This window comes from Condylostylus longicornis, unplaced genomic scaffold (genome assembly GCF_029603195.1).
Source record: "Condylostylus longicornis isolate FDR11 unplaced genomic scaffold, ASM2960319v2 ptg000031l, whole genome shotgun sequence".
Taxonomy (NCBI): domain Eukaryota; kingdom Metazoa; phylum Arthropoda; class Insecta; order Diptera; family Dolichopodidae; genus Condylostylus; species Condylostylus longicornis.
This window is the reverse complement of record NW_026578000.1, coordinates 1,469,078-1,488,443: the sequence shown is the minus strand read 5'-3', so window position 1 is coordinate 1,488,443 and position 19,366 is coordinate 1,469,078. Positions and strand designations below refer to the sequence as shown.

The 19,366-nt window shown below is 24.8% G+C and overlaps 1 protein-coding gene across 1 annotated transcript in view; it reads right to left on the bottom strand.

Annotated features, from left to right (window-relative positions):
- Positions 1–1,724: 1,724 nt before the first annotated feature.
- Positions 1,725–19,366, bottom strand: part of LOC129608256 (E3 ubiquitin-protein ligase TRIM9-like) — a 73,529-nt gene continuing 55,887 nt past the window's right edge. The window contains exon 3 of the mRNA XM_055519647.1: positions 1,725–1,951. Within this exon, the coding sequence (XP_055375622.1) occupies positions 1,874–1,951 (78 nt within the window). The 3' untranslated portion in view covers positions 1,725–1,873. The remainder of the gene's footprint in view (positions 1,952–19,366) is intronic.

The window sequence follows — 19,366 nt, the reverse complement described above, 5'->3', positions numbered from 1 at the left end:
AATGTCCTTTTTATTTAAAGTTTAAGAGTTTTCTCTTTGAAAGCTAAAATATACCAAAAGATCAATTTCTTTAAAAATATTTGAATTTCTTGACATACATGCTTCTCATGTCTACTCACCTCTCTCAAATTTTAGAAGTATTTAAGAGTACATTGTAAGTAAACCGCTATTTTTTATGAAATTTTGCACTTTTACATATTGAAATTACATTTTAGCATATTGAAAATTTCACATTAATTTTTGCAGATAAAAATATGGAGCTATCAACTGAAACAAATGGAGCTATCAACTGCTCTCTTTATAATCTTATTTAAAATCTTATCTATGTAGAATGCTACGTGTATACTTTGTTTTAATTAAAAGTGTTATACAATTGAAATGTTATACGTATTTATAGTGTTATATAGTGCAGAAAATTTCATTAATTTAATTAGAAATTTTTATTTTTAATGATGGCTTATGACCACTTCAAATCTTAATTTTAATTCTAAATATATTTCAAAACCAACTTTAAATGTATATCGAAAAGTATCAGTCAACAATTAATCATCCATTTTTTGAATAAATTAAGTTAAATTTAATTTTTCCACAATTTTTCCATTTTCATTTTTTTTAATATTGTAAACTAAATCTTTTCCTAATGATCAACCAATAAAAAAAAAACTGATGTGGTCACCGTATAACCGAATGCAATGTATATTGTTTAGTTTAGTAAATTCTCTAAGTGTTACAGAAGGACGGTAAGCTTTTAGTTAACACTTCTCAAAAAATATAAATTTGGCTTTTAGTGTCGAATTCTCTGAATAGTTCACCAGTTAGTTTCTGTAACAACCTAGAACTCAAATATTAAATTTCAAGAAATTTTTTGCAATCAATTTAGTTGATATGATAAGAAATGTAAATTTGGCCTACAGAAAGGTCTAGTTCCATAGATCTGACATAATACAAAAGTTGATTAATCCGTGACATAGCCGAAATGAACTCACATATAAAATTTTATTAAAATCGGTTCAGCCGAACTTGTGATACACGAACGCACACACAACCCGACATATCTCTAGAAATAGTTACTCTAAAAATATTAACGCTTTCGTACTAGAAAGAGAAATGGTTTCATACAAAACTCAATTCGACATCCAAAATTTGATGCTATCGAATAATCTCCCGTTTTGTATGCAATACGGTCGACAAAAATTACAAAAAGGAAAAAAAATTACATCAAAGTTGTTTTTTTTTTTATTCTTTCATTCTTATTTTTTACTTTTAAGTTTTTTAACAAGTTGAATAAATCAAAGCCAGAGTAAAAGAAATTAAAAAAACAGCAATTAAAATATATTAAAAAAAAAAGTACGTGCATACACTCACTATAGTTAAAAGCTCACTATTAACAAAAAAACCAAAGAAGATAAGAAGAGCAAGTTCTATGTAAAACCAGAAAAATGGTGACAAGATGACACTACTCGTATATAAAAAGTGATTCTAGTGATGGTTTGATGATGAGGTTAAATTATAAAAATCACATACATACATTTATATGTGAATAAAATTAAATGTGCAAATTGCATTTTAAATGGTTTCCAGAAACACAGAGAAATATATTATAGAAAGTGTGAATGAGAGAGTAATAGAATATAAGATAAAAACTAAAATATTGTTATTTCATATAGAAATTTGCATATGCATTTCATTGTCGTAACACGATATTCAGAATTAATTTTGAATAAAATTAAATTACTTGGCATCTAGGTACTTTTTATGCCACTTCTGTTATTCAAAATATATTTTGTTGCATAGCTATATGAATTATACACACATACCATATCATCAGCATTGCATTATAGGTCTTCGCAAAAATATTATTTAAGTTCATATTCTATATTATGTGTATATTGACAATTCTATACTTGACAATTCTCTTCTCATCCATATGATTTTTCTCTGTTATTCTTACCTGTAAATAAAAAGAGAGAAAAAAAGACAAAATTATTATAATGTACAAAAAATATTAAAATAGTTTTTTTCTTTTATTTCATGTTATTTTAATTTAAATATTTGCATTTAAGAGAACTCAAATTTTAAGAGATGTTTTTGAATAGATATACGAGAAGTACACAATAATATTCGCAGTTTAATTAAAACAATGAGAATATGAAATTGAAAAATAGAATTTTTTTTTGTGTTTTTCTTTTTTTAATGAGAATGTGTTATACAAAAAAAATTTACATATTGTTAGCATCGTTTGCTTTATGATATGTGATCACTATGCGAAAATAAAGCATTCAATTGAATTTTATGAACAAATTATGGTTTAACTATAATAGTCATTTGAAGGTAGAGAGACGAGAGAGAGGGTTAAGGTAGGAGAATAAAAATTTATTTAATCATTAAATTTAATTACAGAATTTAATATTTTTTAGGTAATTTTTGAAAATTATTCGTTTAAGAAGAAATAATTTTTTTTGTGAAAAATTTTTAATTCTTCGCTAGTCATTTGATAAAAATTTATGAGAGAAAACACGGCCAAACTGATATTTAACGCTTTAATTCTAACGTTTTAATTTAATAGAGGCAACATAGGGCCTTTCCCAGTATCGTCAAATGCATGCAAATGACGTTAGTCATGAATCCCAAGGCAACATGACGCTAGCGTCATAAATCCCAACATATGTTGCTACCGCAATTGATTGTCATTTTAGTTTTTTTTTCGCATGTTTTTAAAGGCTAATGCATATAAGTGATTTGTTTGAAAATTGCTCAAATTACAGGTGATTGACATGATCGTCAAATCTTTGACATACTGGGAAAGGGCCCTAATTTTGAAGTCGACTAAAATTTGGAAAATTTGGAATTGAATGAAATATGACAAAAATTTTGACAATACAGAATGAAAATTTCATTAAAACTTACTCAACTTCAGTAAGAGCAGTAGGTACTCTGTTTTTTTAATAAAACTTTAGACATAAATCCAATCAGTTGCAGCATATTAGAAACTCCATTACAGACAACAGAATTTTAACTTGAATAATCTTGAATCTAAGTTGCAGGAATATGTTGCTGTGATTGTGATATACTTGACAGATTCTAAAATACAAGTGGATTGAATGTTATAGTTCTATGGCACGCAAGTTGTTTTTTTTTAGAAAAAACTCAATTTCGCATAGCAAACAAATAACTTGGAATCTACAAAAATTTTTACAATTTTTTTAGATAAAATTTTAAATTTTCACAATTTTTTTTTTTAATGTCAGCGTTTATCTTAATTTCTATAAAAGAAAAAGTATACTCGTTTATTTGCTCATATCTGAAACAATATCTAAAACAGACGTTTTTTTTCAAATATTTTTTTTCTTATTTTCTTTTTGTAATTTAAAATTCAATTTTTAATTTAATCCAAATTGAAAATATCTAGCAAATTATACTTAATACATCCATTTAAATAAAGAGAAAAAACCCAAAAAAAAAATTCGAATCTTCCACTAAATTTCGAAATTTATAAAAAAAAAAAAATAGCTGTAATGAAAAAATTTAAAAATTTTTTATAATCTCAATAAAGATTACACCGTTGATTGCAAATCATTTGCCGATATAATCAGAAACATATTCGAAAATTAGATTTTACAATCGTTTTTTTTTTTTTGGAAAATGGAATATTTAAATTGAGAAAATTTATTCGAATATGCGGAGAGATTCTAAACATATGGTGAGAGACAAAACTAAAAATTTTTTTAATACAGATCATTTCGAAAACAATTGATAATCCAGTGACAAAGGTGGAAAAAAGAACAAATATAGAAAAATTATTTTCAAAAACCCCTAAAATTATGCAATTTAGTTAAAGCTCTCATTTTTCGCTTTGATTATTATATTTCAGAATTTTGTGTATATATTTATCAGTTTTCATACTAATTTATTATTATTGAACAGAAAAATATTGAAATTATCAAAAAATATTGAAATTATGCACGTTATTATAAATCAATAAGAAAAGAGGCAAATCAATTTTCGAACTTTCAATTGAATACGGTATATACGTAATGTAAATACGAAATTCATGCTGTCTGACTTCATAAATCCCAGAAAGTTTTATAAAAAAAATTAAAGGAATAACAAATTTTCGAAATATCATTTTTAATCGACAGTTAGTCAATACTATCATTTTTAACATTTTATGAATTTCTACACAAAAGAAATTTTAGTAAAAAAACTCTTACATATCCTTAATTTTAATAAGGTGAAAAATAAGGAATGATAATTTTACACTAAAAAAAAATTTACACCTTAATACACTTGAATATAAATTTAACATCATATTTATGACACGTAGGCCACAAGATTACAACGACAAAAAAAAAAAAAAAACGAAAAAATAACACTAAAAATAAAAAATGCGACACTCGTTTCAAAATACGAAAATCAAAGAAGAATTTTTTGTAATTTTCAAAAGAAAATCTTCTTTTTCGCTTTATAGTTTTTCTTTTATGGCTTTATCGCTTCAATAGATAGAATTTTACATACATACATACTTACAAACATTTTTTATAAACACAATTTACGGAATTGATTTTCTCTTCCTCTCGCTCCCTATCTTTCATTTCTTCATTTCTCCATTATTATATCTTTCTTTTTACAGTTTACCCATTTCTTTCTCTTTTTAACCAATTCCAATTTTTAATATAACTTTATAACTTTTTTTTCGATTTTATATTTTTATCTTTGTTTTGTTTTTTTTTGTTTTCTCGTTTATTTGCTTGTATAACAACAAAGTGACAATGCGGCTGTCATCATAACACAACACAGCATCCCGAATCCCGATATCATTATTCTTTATTTTTTTTTGTAAATCTCTTATAAACTTCTCTTTCGTTCATATTGAATTGTTTTTTATCTGCTTTACCTACCTCTTCTGTATACGACTAGTATATACTATTTTGCTGATATTAAATCTGTTCTCTCTCACTTTCACCAAAATAATAATAATATATTATTATTATATCGGCATTTTTCTCTTAATAGATAATAAAAATTCAAAACACATCGGATTCATAGTAATAATTTATCAAAGGCGAGAATTTAGTTAAAAGAACAGAAAAAAAATGAAAAAACAAATCTTCCTGAACATTTAAGGAAAAAAAAAGGCAATAGCCTAGCTAGTTAAGGAACGCATCCGTAATTCGTAACGTAACATTTTTGTATTATAACATTTCGCAGGATTAAATTGTATTACATTTTAGTATTGGTGTATGTATATATACATTAATATAATTGTGAATGGTAGAATAGAATTTAAGAAATGAAAAATTTAAATGATTTTTTTTTTACAAAGTGTTTTTCTTTTTTCTCTCTCTTAATTTTGTTTTTCACATTTAAGATTCATTCGTTATAATGTTCTTTAGATTCTATACACAGTTAAACACGTGCTACGGTAATCAATAATCCTAACGTTTTTAATAACGAATTTTAATAAGTAACACGTGCATACTCTTTCTTTAGCAAGAAAATGAAGAGAACCAACAACAAAACAAAAAAATGTGTAGTTATTATTTTTAAATTTTTTTCTGCTGTTACAACACTAAATTGCGTTAGCCTTTCACATTTTTCTTTAGACCTTTTCCTTTTTTTTTTCTATTGTTTACCACACACTGTGCTTAAAGTACAATATTGCATGGGCATTATTTCTCGTTCATTGTTAACAGTTTACCCATTTCTTATGTTCAAAATTTTATATTAAAAATGTTGTAAAAGTTGAAAATTCGTCAGAATGAACACATAAGGAATGATTTTGAATTTTGAGAAATATTATAAAAAAAAATTTTAATTTGCGATTTATAAATTAAAATAATCAAATGAATTTTTCAATTGAATGGGTGCAGTTTAAAGTTTATATACCACTTTCTTTAATGTAACCATTCTGATTCTTTTAACACGTTTGAAACAAGATGAGGAAATGAAAAATGTCTTTAAGATTTCAAAAATTACCTTTTAAATACGCAATTTGTAATATATGAAGGGCAGTTTTGATAACGTTATGCGAGGGTTTCGGAGCCCAGTAATGTTAGAAGATTGGTGAACTGAAGATATTTCAATACTGAGCTATTCGGTGTTTTTGCTATTGGGGGCCTTGGAAAACTTTATGGACAAGGAAGCAAAAACAAGGAAGAACTTGCTTTGAAGAAGATAAACACGGGCGATTTGCCCCTATTTTGACAGGGTAATACTTAATGGACAAAATGACAAAAAGGTCGGATGTTTGTCTTAGGTGTAAGTACGTTGAGGTTTCTCATAAGCATGTATTGTATACCTTATTCTAATACAGAGAATTTTTTTTTATGAGACTCGGTTGTGTGAAGGAGATTTTAGGGGCGTCCATAAGGGATATGGTAAACTTCTTCAAGAAACTTGAATAGATTCATCGAGGAAGGATATGTCGTAGAGGGATACCTTATTGATCAGCATTAGAGGTGCACATTCCTTCTATCTCTAACCTAACCTACTCCTACAGGTTCTTTTATTATTTACAATAACAGTAAACCATTTACACATCTAATTTAAAATTAATGTTCAAGTGTATCAGCATTTTTTTGTTTTTGGATTATATCGTCTACCTGAAAGTTATAGTCGGTAGGATATCACCATAATTCAATTTGCCTACAGTAACTTAGCACAACGTTGACAAACCTGCTATTCTGAATATCAAATCTAATCTAATCCCAAATTGCTAAAAAAATAATGTCTCAAATTACTCAAATTAATTGAGAAACAATTACGATTACATAACCTTAAAATATCGCCATATTGATTCAAAATATTGAACTTTTAAGTCAGAAAAAAAAAAATATACTAAATTATGATTATTTCTGTTATATAACACGATAACTGAAATGGAAAATATAATTAAACCAAAGCCAAAAAATTTAAAATAAATAAATAAAAAATTAGTAAAAAAAATATTTCCTCTCAATCTAGATAATTTACATTTTTTTTTTTGGTGATCTGAAATTCCTTAACTTTTAACTTTTTGTCCTCAATTATATGCTTATTATATAGTATATAGTTATATAGGATAAAATCGGATTATTATATAATTATTACAACATTATAAAATTATCTTAAGAATGTTATCAACCTTTACACTCTCCCGCACCTACCTACTTACCTACCTATCTACTTATTCTCCATCTCTCCATAGCTAAGTCTCTAGTTCGCATTATGAATTTTTATTAGAAAGTAGAACACTAACAAATAAAAAAAAAATTTATATAGAAAAATAAATTTATGCTTTGTATATTATGAGGTACAAGAAAACTCATAAATACGTGATCTAATTCCATTTTATACACAGAAAAAAAAATAATACTAAAAAAAAGAAAATATATAAAAAAAATTATTATATTATGCTTAAGACGAAACAAATATTAAAATATATAACAAAAAAGGAGGATATGAGGAAGGAAGAAAGAACAAAAAAAAACATCATCAATCACTTTTGGAAAGTTGAATGCCAGCCAAAACCATCAAGTTTTCTTGAAAAAACACACACTTATTTACATAAAAACATCTAAATATTTTCTTTCTCAAATATACCGTATAGGGCTCCAAAACGTACTGTATAAAATTTCTACATACTTGTAGCTATAGAAGATTTATTTTTTTGTCTTTATTTTGTTTTTAGGACAGAGATGGTAATTTTATAATAATTACCGCGATTAGTCAATAAACTTTTTCCTCAGAACGCAAAAAAAAGCAATAAAATAGAAAAAAAAAAATTTGTTTGTCAAAATACTTATTAAAATTTGAGAATTACAACGAGTGTTGACGTAATGTTTACATAAGCCTAAATCAAAATATTATTTCATAAAATTAAATAAAGGATGTTTAAAGGGGCTCGGAGTAATACACCCTTACAAAATATTTGTTGTAAAATAACAATTTTCTGATTTTGGAAAATAAAGACCCCTAATTTTAATTCAAGCATAAAAAATTTAAATTTTACTCCAATTAAAGGCTGTGATTAAGCAAATTTTTATATCTAAATATTAAATATTTAAATTGAAACAACAATTTTGAAAGGCGGGCGGGCTACCCAAGATGTCTTATCTTTGGCCCAATCGAAACACAAATTTGCGAATTATAATTATATTACTGGAATTTTTCGAAATGAGGACACAGATTTTTTCGAAATGAGGACACAGAAGGGCTTAACGAAATATCGGAGAAGCTTTTCGTTAATGTATTAAAGTTACTACCCAATTTGATCTTCAAATAACATTGTAAATTATCTTCAAATAACCCAAATTTTGTAAAGTTCAATGAATTTTTGAATTATGATTATGGCTGACGATCGGAATTTGACGTTGATCAAAAATTGAACATTCTTTCACTTGTTCTAAATTAAAACTTCGTTTAATTATCTCACAAAAAATTACTGATCCATTTACAGTGCACTTGTTATGGATACAAAGACCCAAAATTATGTCGAAGTTTACCGTCAAATTTTAATTTTTTTTCTAACTTCATTGACGTTCTGTTTACATTGTTATGTTCTAACACTAATAAATTATTATTAATAAATTCTACATTAAAAATACATAATTAATGAATTCAAAGTTAGCCAAAAAAAAAAAAAATTATTTACTAAAAAAATATTTTGTACGGGTTCGGAAAACACAATAAAAAAAAAATGGAAAATTAAAAATCTAAACATGGATTTTTTGATTTTTTCACTTTCTCATTTTCTTCTTTCTCTTTCGTACATTATGTAATACCATTAATGTATTTTGTTTTTTTTGGTTTTAGAAAATTTTTAACTGCAATTTGGTTCCACTAAAGGCATGAAAATTTTCCCTGAATGATTTTTTCCGGAATGTTTGACTATCACGCAATAAATAAGAACTTTTTTATTTCTATTATTATTCGATTTTTTTCCTGCTTTTTGGTTTTTGGGAAAACAAACCAGAGAAAATAAAAACAAAACTGGTAAGTTATTTAATTTCAAATACACAACAATAAAAGAAAAAAGAAAACCCTGACATTCAATGTTTTTATTATAATTTATATCCTTTTTTTTATTATTGCATTTATAATTTACTGTTATAAGGAGAAAATTTTTGACGCATATTAACATTTACACATCACTCGAGCTTATACTTATATATACATATATCTACGCATATATATTTATATAAAATACTAGGTAAGGTATATGAAAGAAGCTTAACCCCACAAATTACATTTTGAGATGAACTCATTTCAAATTTTCAGAAAAATTAACTTTAAATTACTTTTGCTTGAATTAACTCCTAGACCAGTTTCAGAATTGGATGCATTTACACAATTTTGCACTGGGAATATTAAATAGACCTATATTGTCAAAATATTCTTTTCATTATTTGCAAGAAAGAAATGACATAATATTTTCCAGAAAAAGTGAAAATTTCATTCATAACAATATTTTATTAATGGAAATGTAGGGTTAGACCGTTTTTTATTAATTAATATTTTTCTTAAAAATTTTATGCAATGTATTCTGAAACTTACAATTTGTAGTTTGAATCCTTTTAATTTTCAACACCTCTCAAATTCGAATATCATATGTATATGAAATACAATGTGATTCTATGATAAACGAATAAATATTATGTGCGCGTATATGTGTGTGTATGTGGGGGAATAATATTTTTAATATTATATACTGTTGCTATTCCTGAATCAAATATCTTAATGTCATTGCCATTGCATAATAATGAAAATAAAATAAATATTTTGTAAAAGTATTACGTGCGTACAAACATATGAGTGTGCAATATGTACAAATATATATGAAAAATGTAAATATTAAAGAACAAAAAAAAAATTATAAAATATAAAATGTCTGAATGATGAAGTGCTGTTTGTTTTTTAATCTACTTTTTTTTTTATATATTTTAATTTTTTCTCCTTTTTAATTTTAATACAGTTACAATTTTCCATAATATTGCAAGTATGCATGCATTTTCCATGTATATAACATTCCGTGATATGCGGTAACCAGAAAATAAAAAAAAAAAAATGTGTAACATACCTACATTAAATACCTTATAAAAATGTTCACAATATAGTATAGAATAGGTTGGAATTGTAGGTAGGTTGATAAGTAGAGTAGATACTGTATAGAATTTGTATATATAGATTCAAAATGCACCCATCATAAAATGGGCAACATACATATATTATAAAGTTCAATCACCACATCAACCACTTTACAGTCCCGTATTACATATTTGATATCAAACCTAGAAACGTATATATATATATATATATATATATATATATATATATATTAATAGTATATATAAAGGTATATATCCGATATTACAATTAAATATTGATAAATGAGTTTTATACATTTAATAAGCGCGTATATGTATGTACATATGTACATATATATCAATGAAGAAATATGCACCTTTAAATATAAACTTTTACTCACAAAAAAAAAATAGGAAAACTTCAATATATTTATTGATATATAACAACGATGGTAACTCTATAAATATTATGAAATAACAACAATAACAAATATATAACAAATAAAAAAATTTTTATACCCGTTTTCAATTCCAAATTCAAATATTATAAATTTCAGTACATTCACATGTCATCCATGTATATATATTCATATATGAACGCACAAATATTATAAACACTATAATATTATATATATACTCGTATATGTACATATATATAATATTAATGTCTGGTCTTGGGACAAATTAAAAAAAAAAAAAAAACACGATATATAAACTGTCAAAGTTATATTTACAATTCTACCTATTTTAATTTATACATTTATGTTATATATATCTTCTATAACGGTATAATTCAGTATTATATACAGATGCATGTTTATATTCCCATATATATAATGTACATGTCATATATATATTGTGCACAACAATATCAAAGTCATTAAACGCAGTTAACTAAAATTTTTCAATTAAATTTCCTTTTAATCACATTTCAAATTACTTAAGGGTATTTTATACATCACACAGGTCCTTCGCATATTATAAATAAAGTATATTGTGAATTTGTGCACAGTGCACAATAATTTTTTTTTTACTTACTCTACTCGTCGGATATATATAATGTTATATAGTAGGTTTGTTCTGGTATATATGAGTATATATAAGTTTTTATTACTTATATGAAATTTTTTTTTTTGAATTTACAACAACGACCCCGAAATTCTTTATTTTTAATGAAATAATATTTGAATATCTAGAACTTTGTATGTATATATATATGCATGTAAGTATGTAAATAAAGTTATGCGTTCACTTTGCATGTAAAAAAAATATATTTATGGTTTGAAAATCTTTTACATAAAACCTTGGTATATATTAATATATGTGGTTGTTGGTTGCATGAAAATTTATTAAGGGAGAACGTTATAGTCAGTCACAATGCAAAATTAAAATAAAATTAAAACAAAAAAAAAAAAACAAAAAGGGAAAAACGTTACAGTTATTATCCTTCCATTTGGCTATAAAAATGATTCTGTTTTTAATCCTGTTATTGTTTTTTTTTTAATTTTTATTATTATTGTTTTCTGTTGCTGTTATTGTTATTGTTTTTTTGAAATTTATATTATTTTTGTAGGTATGTATGTATGTGTATATAGGTAGACTATTATTACCACAATTTGTATTTTTACCATTTCTTGAATTTTTTTTGTTTCATAAATGAAAATTGCATTTTTGCTTTTTTGTTTTTTTTTTTTTTGTATATTAAAGAAGCAGAAAAATAAAAATATATAGCGGAAAACTATTTTGAATATTTCCAGACAAAACAGTTAAGTTTATTTTATAGTTTTAAATTTTGAATACAATATTGTGTATATATATGTAAAAATATGTATAACACTTATGTTTGAACTTTTGGAAAATGGGTCCTATTAAGTAATAAGGCCCATTGTACAAAGAGTTGAGTTTTCTTCTGCAGTAGTATGTACCTTCAGATTTACGGACACTGAAAGAAATCCGGTATGATCGGAGTATAAATACGACTATGCAAGAGTTTAAAATTCATCGATAAGCAATAAAGTTTTACAAACTGATTAAGATTTGTATACTAAATTATCTCCAGAGTTTCCTATTTGAACCAATCCAAAAATTGTATAACAATTAAACGTATACAATTTTCTAATAATCTAAAAAACAACTATTTTGTTTGGAAATCTATGCTCCAAAAAAAAAAAATTTAAAGCAATCTTCCTTTGGAAAATTTGATAAACATCTTTCTTGGAACATGAAAAATATTCCACGGACATTGAAATTCCTATCAATTTGATTATTTGGGTTCTACGGTAACAAAATTGTCTCATTATTCTCTTGTAATAATTTCTCTCGGACGATTTTTCATGTTATTTGTCAAGGTTTCTAAGTATTGTGTACACTTTTAAAATAAAAGTAAAAATATTGAGTTTTTACAGTACTTTGCAGTAATTTTGTGGAAGTTCTTCTTTACGTAGGCCTTATTACCTTAAGTCCTACTACAAATGTGCTACTATTATGCGAAAGCAAAAAAAAAAAAAAAAGGCTATGTATATTAGGATTCTTTTTTTTTCTAAATTATGCAGTTTAGTTGTGGTTGGAACTACGAGCAAAAATTTTAGTACCATTTGTCCTTGTTTGAATTCTCTTTTTTCTCACTTTTTTTTCTATTTTAAATTTCAACACTTTTCGTATACTAATGTAATATAGGAGAGACGAGAGAATTGTTTTTGAATCTGTCATTTAAAAGCCTGTTTTATTTTTTTTTCTGAAATTAAAATGAAACAAAAAAACACTTTAGTTTTTTAAAAAAAAAGTTAAATTTTATGGATTAAAGTCATCAAAATATTTAGAATATTGTTAAAGTATTAAAAACTGGTAAATCTGAACTGAAAAAAGAGTAGTACCGTTATGTAAAAAATACACTTAACTTGCAAGAAAACATACCGAAAAATGAGGTTTATTATTTTAGTATTAGTAGTGAAGTTCTTAGGGCATAAAATTGTTTTCTCTTTAATTTTTGTTATTTTTGCTTTTAAGTAATTTTGTTTTGTTACCTTTTTGGTTTTTAGTCTTTTTTTTTTATTTTATAAAACATTGCATAATAGTAACAATATTTTTTTTTCTCTTAATTTAATTTAGAAGAGAAAAAATTTATTTTATTCAAATTTTAGAGTTTTACCTTTTTTCAAACTGAACACAATATAAATATGTAAAATATTTTCTATTAAATTATAAAAGTGAATGTATTACAACTAAAAATAAAAGAGAACAAAAATAATAAACTCTTTTGTAGGGATTTGTAGGGACTTTTGTTTTACCAATATTTTGAAAATTTTAGTTGATACACAAACCAATTATTAGAGCGGAAGAGAGAAGTAAAATATTTTTAATTTTTATTAACTTATTCATATAGTTTATTATTGTTAATTTATGCATATTGGGAGAACAATTGACTCAAAAGTTGACTTGGATTTTGGATCAAGCAATGTAAGAAATTAAAGGTCATGTGAGCACACTGTTAGAAAATCTCTTGTTATTCGCTTTCTTAAGTAGTTACTTATTAAAGAAATTAAAAAAGGAAATGGAATATTTAAATTTTTTTTATTCGTCAAGATCCTTTCCAATAGTACACAAAAATAAAATTAAATAGAAAATGGTTAGAACACTTACTTGGCAGCAGAGACGCCCAATAATTCTCATCAATTTATATAGTCATTAACCTTAAAATTTTAAATTTAGTTGTAGGATAGCATTAGTAGAAGAAATTCTTAGAGACAGGATGAAGTATATCGGGAATTTTGATATGAAATCAACATTAACTAAGTGTAATCTTTTTTTTTTTTAAATAAAACTTTAGTCTGAATTATTTTATATAAATTTATTATAAATAACTGCTTTAAACTTCTATCTAACTCTTTACATATTGTGCAAGTATACTAAAAATATTTTCATAATTATAAACCAGAATAATTATTTTATTTATTAGAGAAACCATATTTTACACTTTCTTTACACTTTATACTCTCTGAACTCCATTTTAATAGAAAATAGTTTGTATGCATAGACAGAAGAATAATAATAAAAATACAAAATTTTATATACCTAGGTGTATTATATATACCTTGACATCCTTAAAGGATTTCAATATATCCTTCAAGGATACATGAAATCCTTAAAGGATTTCAATATATGTATGTAGAAGTTCAAGGATTCAGTATAATTTAAATGATAGAGGAAAACAATGGCTTCAAGACAAAAATATAACAAGATCAAAGAAAATATAAAAAGACAAAGGTCATTTTATAACATCATTATTAGAATATTGTTAATAATTTATTCATTAAAATATAAACTTTTACGAGTATTATAAATTAATAGAGACATAAAAGGCTTACTATGTATAAATTACAATAGAAGGCGTACACAAATTTGATTTGAACTTCTATGGTCGACCAAAATATTTAAATGTTGAAATAAACTAAATTTTAAGATTTCATAACATTATAAAGCGTTTTTGCAATAAAGGAACATAACTTGGCCTTTAGCTTTTATTTTACACGAAATTTTTACAGTGTACAAGAAACAGTTCATTTATTCGGATTGAGTCTTCATTACTCTTGCACGGATCCTGCTACCTCACTGGATTGGCTTCCTAAAATTAGTTCGAAAATGGAAGATATTACCGGAACTTTATTTTAATACTTGAATGCAAGTTTTATTAATAGGTTGTTAGGATTTTTTTTTTTTGGAAATTATTTGGCGTATGACTTAACATTATTTAGAAATTTTGGCTTAATCAATTATTTCATATATTTTGCTCTGAACGTAGACATATACCCACATACATACATATATGTACATAATTAATTTTTGAATAGAAAGTAGGTTATTTCGGGCTAATTTTCGGCCTATTTCGGCCTATTTCGGGCTAATTTTCGGCCTATTTCGGGCTATTTTTTTTTTATTTCAGGCACTTTCGCGCTTATTTTTCTAAACTATATAAACCAAAAACGATCTAAATTTTTCACAACGATCACATTACTATACCGTTTTAATATAGAAGACTAATATAATAATTTTGCAGATTGTTGCCTTTATACCCGAAGAACATTTAATATAAATTTTTAATATTTACTTACTAAATAATTAAAGCCTAATTATCATTTATATAAATTTTATATTTAATTCAAAACAAATTTAAACAAGAAGATCGTATAATTATTTTAATGATATTTGATTAGTAGCAATTCTGAAATTTCTTTTATTATAAAACTATATGTACACATATTCTTTCTTTTCATCTCCTTTTAAATAATGGTATTCAATTTTAATTTTCTGAAAATCATATATATATACATGGATTTTCAAATATTCGAAAAGAGTGCAAAATTATTATATGCAATTTAATTTCATTTTAATTTAAAAATTAAACAAAATTGTTTAAATAAATTCAAATATATTATTTGATTGTGTGTATATATCATAGTCATTCAATGTATACCTTTAATATTGACGTTAAATTTTCATTAAATTAAATGAATAAGAATTAAAAATGGCTATATTCAAATATAAAATAGAGGAAAAAAAAAGAAGATGGAAAATCTACCTCAGAATATTTAAATTTCATCTCCAATTAAAAAACAAAATGTTCACACATCAGCGCCATATAAAATACCAACCACATAAGGATATTGCTTGCAATAGCAAGCCAAACCAACAGAAAACAAAAAGAAAATTCTTATTTTACCTGTTTTCATTCAATGTTCACCTTATTCAGTACGTACATTCCTCGTATTTTTTTCTAGAACAATACCTGTGTATATATGGATGCTCATACTTTTATCCCGAATACTTTTATATTATTCTACACTAGAAAATTTCGACTGACTGATTTCAAATGAATAATATAAAATTAAAGAAAGACAAAAAAAAAATTTGTTTCGAATTCACACGAGCATTTAGTTACACACGTCGTTTCTGTACATAGATAACGAAAACAAAACTACAAAATAAAAAATCCCATTATAAAAGGCTACCTATACACCTACACTGTACATTTGAAGAAAGAATACTATATAATAATATTTTTAGCATCTTTGTATAAAGAAAAAAAAGCAATATAAAATTATATATTGTTAGACCCATACGCGATTCATCCGGACATTCCAAAATGTTTTATATACTAACTGTTCTAAAGTTAAACATTTTGGTAATTTAAGGATAAGAATATGAAAAAAATATTCACTAAAATGAAATTAGAAAAATAACAATACGATCGTAGTTCTTTCAGTTTTCACATACACAATTTGCAACTCTTTATTCTGACATCGCTATCAGTGAATTAAGAATATTTAACTGAAAATATGTATGTTTGTATTTCACATTTATTGTAATATAATGGTCATTGTACATGAATATCCATTTACTGACATTGCAAGTATAACTACATATACATACATTATATATTTTTTTTTATACGTATAACAAAATGAAATGGAATAATATTGTGAAAACTGATCACATAACAAATATAATATTGGTTACAAAGCATACACATAAGTATTAAGTATAACAAAAAGTAAAAACAGAGTAGTAGCAGGGCATCCTTTCGAATGATTCCCATTTTTTTTCTTATTTTCTCATTAAATCGATACCCTAGTGTATATACCTACATATATACATGGTAGTGTAAATATTATTTGGAATTGAAGAGTCGAGAGAAAAAAAAACCCAAAAAAAAATTTATTGAGAAAAAATAATTTTTAGTTAACAACAAAATGAAAAATTATATTGCTGTCAAAGAGAAAAAGGATTACACCTACAATACTTTAATTCTTAAATACATTTTATATATATGTGTATATATATGTAGGTGCTTGTATTCATATATCATTCGGTATATCATTAATGATTTTTCAAACATTTCTTATTATATTTTATAAGACTTTTACCCTTTAAGAATTTCTCTTTTTTTTTTGTAATATTGTAAAATAAATTGCAAAAAGGATAATAATAAAATATTTTCAGAATAAAATTTCTTAAATATTTACTTTATATACTTATATTACTCCCTATAATATTATAGGTATTTGAAAGGCAATATAATGGTTAAGAAATATTGAGAATTATTTGAAATTTTTCTCATTTTTAAAATAATATTGAATCATTATTCATCATTTAAGACTCTAAAAGATTTTTTCTCAATGTTAAAAATTTTATTTACAAAGTTGAATGGGTTTTATAAAATAGGTTTTTAGTGTGCAATAGATTCGAAAGTAGGTTTTTGAAATTGTTATTTCTATATAAATTTAAGAAAGTGAAATTTGCTAAATAAAAATTTTGTGCTTTCCCTAAAGAAGACAATTTATTTGTTTACGTTTGTTTATTTTTATGTACACACATAGCTATAATGCTAATTTAAATGTTATTCAAAGTCATTATTTTAAATGTTAAAGTATTTTGTAAAAAATATAGAAGAAAAAGGTGGGGATACTAACTACTATACTACCGAGAATAAAAAATATATAAATTTTAAATTTTACAACAATTATGTGGAAACGTCATCAAACCAATGTTCTCTGTTATATGTAATAAGTACAAATGTATATTGCATTAATATAGGGAGTTATTTTGACTGGAGAAATAATATTTAAGTAATTGGAGTTATGATTAATATTATTGAGCTTTTAAGTTTTTACGGAGAGCCGCACACTTTAGGGTTTTAACGGGGGAATATTCACGTGTTTCCAAAAGGGACATTATTAACATATGTAGAAATCATCTGAAGTTATTAGAGTTAGGGTACTTTCAAGTTCTGTTAGGAAACAGGAGTGACTTCAAAGCACTTTCTCGGGTAATTGTGTAGCGTAATTCAATAATCCATATTGGAATCCAATAATCCTCCAATAATTCATATTGGAAGAGGAAGTATTTGAGGGACTAATTCCAATAAAAAATAAGTAATCGACACTAAAAAGATACAAGAATTTATCGGCAGAATGGAAGTGAAACGCTCCGCTTCAGTTTCAGTTCTTGGATTTGCCGTGCAATTAGCCAATGTTAAAATCTACAAGGGTAAAATTACATAAAATTTTTTTTTAAAAAACAGAAAATCTTTAATGAAATTCATAACATTATTTAAGATATTTTTATATAAAAAAAAGCTTCAAAAATAATTCTTTATTAATTAAATATTTAACAATATATTTATAATTTAATTATAATAAATTTCAAATTTTCAAGGCCTTTCTGTTTATAAAAAATAAAGTCTTTGTGTGTTACATTAAAGCAATGATTAAAGCAATTATTTATTTTTTTCTTTTCAAAAAATACTGCAGCAAAAAAACAAGCAAAATTTCCGTTGTCCACATTTTAATAAAATGAAGGACGGGAAAAGAAGAAAATTAAAAATTAAGAAATTTTTTTCGAACCTCTTTGACGTTTCTTTCAAATCTCCTTTGAAAACATTTTTATGCTCTGAAAATTTTTCTTTTATACTCTTAATATTAAGGATTTCTTTAAAAAACAACATTCGCAGCAATTCAATTTTTCTTTAATTTTTTTTTCACTCTATTTTTCTCTCTCTCTCTCTTTCTAATTTACAAATAATTCAACTTTCACTTATAACACAAAAGGTAAAGCACTTTTGTTTTTTTTTTTGTTGAAGGCGTTTTGACCTTTTAAAAACATTTTTTCTTAGTTTTTTTCCTATTATATACCATTAGCATATTAATTTAAAGAGTTCTTTCTTATATTTTTTAACCATTATTCGGCTAGGGTTCCTCGCCCCCTTCCATATGAAATATAAATCAGACCACAAATATTCCTTAAGTCGAAGATCTCATCATTTACAATTTGTTTTTCATCTCTAATATTCTTATTTTTTTTTATCAGAGAATTATGAAAGAAAAATGCCAAACGCTTTTGCTCGCTTATTTTTGTAAAATTTTAATTTTTTTTTAACTAACCAACAAAAAAAATGGTAGAAAAAGGCAGTTAAATATAAAATCCCATCTGGAAATTTTAAGTTTTTTAGAAAAAAAAAAAATAAAACCATTCTTTTGTTTAAAAGTTTTTTTCTTTTTTTTTTAAATTAAAAAAAAATAGCAGTCCCTCGTTTTTATTTTTGAAGTATATTTTTTATTTTTCAATAGAACATTTTTTAAAATTTTTATACATTTTAAGTTATATAGATCCCTAATTTACGTAAGAAATCATTTAGTTGCTTGTAAGAGCTTTCGATTTGCAGGAAAAAGAAAATTTCGAAAGCCCAATTTCTTCAAAAATAAATTCCTTTATTGTATGCAATGCCCGATAAAAATATGATAAAACTG